The sequence below is a fragment of the Lactuca saligna genome, chromosome 3 (genome assembly GCF_052625555.1).
Source record: "Lactuca saligna cultivar CGN05327 chromosome 3, ASM5262555v1, whole genome shotgun sequence".
Lineage (NCBI taxonomy): Eukaryota > Viridiplantae > Streptophyta > Magnoliopsida > Asterales > Asteraceae > Lactuca > Lactuca saligna.
The window spans coordinates 7,729,696-7,735,104 of record NC_136419.1 but is presented as its reverse complement, the minus strand read 5'-3'; the positions used below and the strand labels follow the sequence as shown (position 1 = coordinate 7,735,104).

Here is a 5,409-nt window from a genome sequence, read left to right as displayed (position 1 = left end):
TTTTTTTATGCAACTATACGTTCGCCATTTATATTATTTTGAACATTATGGTTAACCAATATTAACCATTAACCAAACCGTTAACCGAAAAAAAAACAATTAGCCATAACCAAGGTTCTAAATAACGTAAGGCGTGACTTGACGGCAATGTCAAGCCTCAAGCTTTTCCGAGCCTTGGCGAGTCACAACGTTTGTAAGGTGTGAATTAAGGCGGCAAATTTCAATATAATTAATATTTTTATATGTATTTTCAACTATTATTCATTTTTATACATATATATGAGTTATGACGGCGTTTCGGCAAAGCTTGGCGGCAGGTGCAAGCCTTGGAGTTGTGGCGCGTCATGGCGAGCTTTTTAGAACATTGGCCATAACTAATATTAACTATATCCAATGGTTATCAAAATGCATTAACCAATCATAATGGTTGTGGTTCGGTTTTGATCAATAATCGAACCAAACCGCCCCATACACACTCCTAATCTTACACGACTACATTCACAATATAAATGCTCAATGTATTTATATATAATTATTTTTTAAATTAATATTAATATTCCTTTACATTTTTTGGTTATATGATTAGCCCTACACACACCAATCAATTAACCCAAGTTAGAAGTGGTCCTAGAGAAGCGCGTGGATATTGAGGCGAGGTTGTTAAAAGTCAGTAACCCAACCTGGCTTTTGATTTTTCTTTATGAAAAGAATTCCACACGCGTCACAACCACATTTGACGAGTATCCAGGTATCTATTCTCTTTTAAACTATCCCATTAAAATATTCATTTTCCCACTTATTTTCTATTGTTTTTCAAATTCCGTCATTACACGGAATCCCACACCATTTCCATTTCGTCTCTCCCGCTGAGCCGAAACCACACGACTCCACCCGATTCAATCCCTCAAGTTTAGGTACGCACTGTCATAAAAGCGTCTTACTGTGTCTGTGTGTATGTTTTTGGTGTTCATTAGTCTGGGAAAACTTAATTACCTAATGTTTTCATAGTGTAATTTTGTCAGAATTGGGTTTGATTTTGAGCTACTGGTTGCTTTGTTTGATTGCAGGGGTGAAGTTATTTTAAGGTCTGATTTTGGTTATTGGTTATGTCCATATGGACAACAATTCAGAAGGGTTTTTATGTATTTACGATTTTGCATTGAGTCGGTGTATATTTTAGTTCACCTGTATCGATTATATATTGATCGTGATCTACGAAGATGAGTAAAAGTAGCAGGTGTATATCGAATTAAGCGTGAATGATTAATTGTTTGAAAATTTTCCTACTGTTAGAGTGATCAGATGCTGTAGGATGATCAGGAAATTGGATTTACGAAAGCTGTTAGATTAATCATGATCTGTATGATCTCTGTGTGCGTTTACCTTCATGGTTTTTACTTTCCTTCGTTTGCTAAGGGATAACTAGTGATTTCTCTTTGAACTTCAAACGCTCTTAGTTGTTACTTTGTTACTTTGCAACTCTGTTACATAATCGACATATAATAAATACTTGTTTCCATGGATATAAGGATCTGTTTATTTGATCATTGTTATGCAACCCTTCATGAAAGTCTACTGATACACAGTTTCCTTTGCTGCAGAACAGAAAGCCATGAGAAGTACTTGGATCATACACACAAGTGAATAAATATGGGAGGCTGCTGTTGTTGTTCTTCAAACCGTGTAGAATGGGACAATTCACCCCGATTATATCATGTTAGTGAAGTCTTTTATCTTGTACCTTGATCCCTCTGTTTTCTATTTCCAAAATTTCTGTTTCTTATACAGTATCCAGTAGTATCAGAGGATCGGCAGCCATTATCAGTACATAGCGGTGTAGCTTCTGTTGTTCCTACAGGGCTTTTAGTCGATACAAATCTTGACACTTCCATACCAGACACTTACAGACACCCACCAGCACCTTTACCATATGAAGCAATTGTTGGGGATCCTCAAACTCAAACTCAAACTCCTCTTGTTCAAACAAATAGTTCTGATTCTATTGAAGATATAAAAATCAGTAATAATGGTGAAAATCTGGCTAAGGAAACCATGGAATCTGATTGCAAAGACCAAATTGATATCAAACTTGTTGCTACTGAAGAAGATGATGGCGAAGTCAAGAAGTCAAATGCACCTTTTGTAGCCCCTGAGGAGTGTCCTACATGTCTTGAAGGTAAATGCTTATATTAATCAAATCTATTGGTTCGAGATTATGGAAGATTTTTAATTTCTTTTTCTACTACGCAGAATATGATGAAGAAAATCCAAAAATAATCACAAAATGCGAGCATCATTTTCACTTGGCGTGCATTCTTGAATGGATGGAAAGAAGTAATACGTGTCCTGTGTGCGATCAGGTTAGTCCAAATTTCAATTTCGAACAATTTTCATATGGTATTCAAGAACGTTTTAACTCGGAGAAATAGTTTTAAGAAAATTGTTGTTTGATATATGTGATAAATATCTAAAATACCCTTATGCAAATACAAGAAATTCTAGGGTCCAAATCAATACCATTTATTTATCATGAAAACTTTGGGCAAAAAAAAAAAGTTTTTGTTTGTATTGTTCCTTTTTGTGATAAAAACCTTTCAAGAGAACATGTGAAGCCTAGAAACAAAGTACAATTATTTTTATTTATATATTGTTTTTATTCTGATTAACTTTGTGTCATCTGTCGTCCAGATAATGGAACTCAACTTTCCAATCAACGACTAGCGGTGGAGTAAGTACCAAAATGAAATGTGTACTGTTAGTTTCAAACATAGTTAGGTCTCATATTTTTAATTCTTTTTTCCTTTTTTTTTTTTGTTATTTGGATGCATAGTTTCTTTTGTTAATTCCATTGAAATAAAAATACAATATACGAACTTGAAAGGCAATACACACATGGATGTTTTCATTAACAAATGACATATAAGGACCATATTATTAGAAAAAGAAAAAATAAAGTTGATCCACCAGTGCAACAATTATAGGGACCATTTCTGTAATTTACTATTTAATCTATAATTATCCACGACTAATGCTTAAGATTGAAAAAGTCATTAATTATGAATTTATTTTGACGCTATTCTAGTAAAGGCTAGGCTATGATGTGGTGCAGTTTAGCGTTAAGACTATGTGGTATGGGCAACTTGAAGTGGTGTTATAACAAGAAACAACAAGATGAGGGGGTGGTGTTCATGGTGTTATAACACCATGTTAAGAGGAGAGAGATAATTTGGCAGCCAATAGATGATCACATTTCTTCTTGTCATGGAGGCAACAAGAACCACCACAACAAGATGCAACAAGAATGAGGGGTGGTGTTTTTGATGTTGTAACGACATTATGCGCTGCCAACTCAGCCACAACAAGAACCAACATGACCCACACCGTATGCTCTAAAAATGCAAACTGCCTAGCATAATTGGTTTGACAAAAAAAAAAATTATCTTTTTATATTTTCTTCCTATTTACAAGTGTTATATTTAGATGATATTTTAGGATATTTATCATTATTTCAAATTGATAGAAAAATAATTAAGAAGAAACATACGAGGATATTTAATTTCTCAAAAACAAAACTAGCAACCGAGTGCGAAAATGCAAACTAAGACATGTATTGTTATAGAGTCTATTGATGATAGGGGCATTGAAAGTGCATTAGACTTCAATGAAAGGGATCTTATCATCTTGATATTGCTAAAAATGAAATGGAGGTGTCAATAATATTGATAAATTAAAAATAAATAAATAAATAAGATGAAGAATTTGGTAAATTGAATAAGGTACGTTTCAAGGATCAAAAGTGACGAAGACGAAAGAGTTGTGTTGTGTCCTATGAATCTATTTCATATCCATCCCGACAATGATGTAAGGAATAATGACAATAATGACATGTGGAATAAAAACTAATTTAAAATAACCATAAAATTATATGTGGCAAAATGAATAAGGACATGACATGTGACAAAAATATCTTTATTTATTATGGTAGATTTATAATATATAGGGCTTGATTACTTGTGTGTGACTGTGTGTAGTTTTTTTTTTTTTTTCATTTTCTTGAATGAATAGTCATGTGTTATTTGACATCAATTCCAAATAGAAGGGTAAAATAGTCATTTATTTTGATTCAGTCATGTATATACCAGCATCCTAATAGGTCTTGCAGTAATTATGAACCTTCTTCAAATAGATAAAATTTTAAAAAAAAATAAACATTAATATCTAAAAATTTTATAAGAAAAAAAGAAAAATATTTAGTTATTAAAATTAAAGTGTTTATTTATCTTTTAAATTTAATCTAATAATTTAAATAAATGAACTACTAAAATAATTAGATTGAATTTAGATATTTAGAAATTAAGAAATTATAAGGAAAATTGCATTAATGAATTTGATATATATTTATTATTGCATTTATTATATTTAGGTATTATATGAAGTTTAATAAAATAGAAAAAACTGCAAAATGACACATGTAAATAATTTAATCTAAAATTATCACAAAATGACATATAACATAATGTATAAAAAGATGACAAATGGTAAAATTATTTTCATTTATTAGGAAGGATATGTGAAATTGAAAAGCAATTTATATAAATAGATTAGATTAACGTTTAAGAAAAATATATGGAACAACTGATCAAAGAAAACATACCCTTATAGACCATGGTGATTGAACTTAGGCAAAAACCAAATGTATCAAAGAAACAACATATGTAAGCTAACAAAACTTGGAAACAAGATGTAGTAAACAAACACCAAAATAGTTCATCTTGAAAAATCAATCATGTGAAATTCATTTAGCAAAAGCAGATTTTGAAGATGATGTTATCCTTCCATCAATATTGAGCATACTACCCATCAACCTTTTTTCTCTTTCTTTCCAATATTAATTTTATTTCATCTTAATCCGATTATACTTGCAATCATAACAACAATACTGATAAGTATATGTGAGACTCATGTATTACACGAGTTCATTTAAAAGAAAATTTAAATATAAAATTCAAAATATCTGAGAAGTTTGAATTTATAAGAAAAAAAAATTTAATTATAAAAATTAAAGTGTTTTTTTTTTCTCTTTTCAATTTAAACAAATAATTTAGATAAATAAATAAAGGAAATTAATGAAACTTTAATTTAGTAATTTTAAAATTAGAAGGAAAGTTAATTGATGAAATTGATATGCATTTATTATTAGATTTAAATAATATATGTAATTTAATAAAATAGAAAAAAAAATCATAAAATAACATGTGGAATAAAAATTAATTTAAAATAACCATAAAATTATATGTGGTAAAATGAATAAGGATATGACATGTGATAAAAATATCTTTATTTATTATGGTAGATTTATAATATATAGGGCTTGACTGTTTGTGTGTGTAGTTTTTTTTTCTTTTTCTT

The 5,409-nt window shown here is 30.2% G+C and overlaps 1 protein-coding gene across 5 annotated transcripts; it reads left to right on the top strand.

The window, feature by feature from the left end:
• The first annotated feature begins 768 nt into the window (after window positions 1–768).
• LOC145034379 (putative E3 ubiquitin-protein ligase RHB1A) lies at window positions 769–3,484 on the top strand. 5 transcript variants are annotated; one of them, XM_078982770.1, is made up of 6 exons: window positions 770–914; window positions 1,602–1,716; window positions 1,789–2,176; window positions 2,251–2,360; window positions 2,689–2,728; window positions 3,083–3,484. In XM_078982770.1, the coding sequence occupies exons 2-5, from the start codon at window positions 1,651–1,653 to the stop codon at window positions 2,719–2,721; spliced, it is 597 nt and encodes a 198-aa protein (XP_078838896.1). In that variant the 5' UTR covers window positions 770–914; window positions 1,602–1,650; the 3' UTR covers window positions 2,722–2,728; window positions 3,083–3,484. The 5 variants fall into 5 exon arrangements, with proteins under 5 accessions (XP_078838897.1, XP_078838896.1, XP_078838895.1 ...); XM_078982772.1 differs by lacking the exon at window positions 3,083–3,484 and adding an exon at window positions 1,068–1,085 and having other exon boundaries at window positions 789–914; window positions 2,689–2,885; XM_078982771.1 differs by lacking the exon at window positions 3,083–3,484 and having other exon boundaries at window positions 769–914; window positions 1,607–1,716; window positions 2,689–2,885.
• Window positions 3,485–5,409: the final 1,925 nt, after the last annotated feature.

What these genes read in the sequence shown, in the direction of transcription:
- LOC145034379 (XM_078982770.1), top strand. Translation starts at nt 1,651, where the DNA reads ATGGGAGGCTGCTGTTGTTGTTCTTCAAACCGTGTAGAATGGGACAAT. An exon ending in ATTCACCCCGATTATATCAT is followed by an intron (nt 1,717 to 1,788) that starts GTTAGTGAAGTC and finishes TTTCTTATACAG; the next exon opens with TATCCAGTAGTATCAGAGGA. An exon ending in CGTGTCCTGTGTGCGATCAG is followed by an intron (nt 2,361 to 2,688) that starts GTTAGTCCAAAT and finishes TCTGTCGTCCAG; the next exon opens with ATAATGGAACTCAACTTTCC.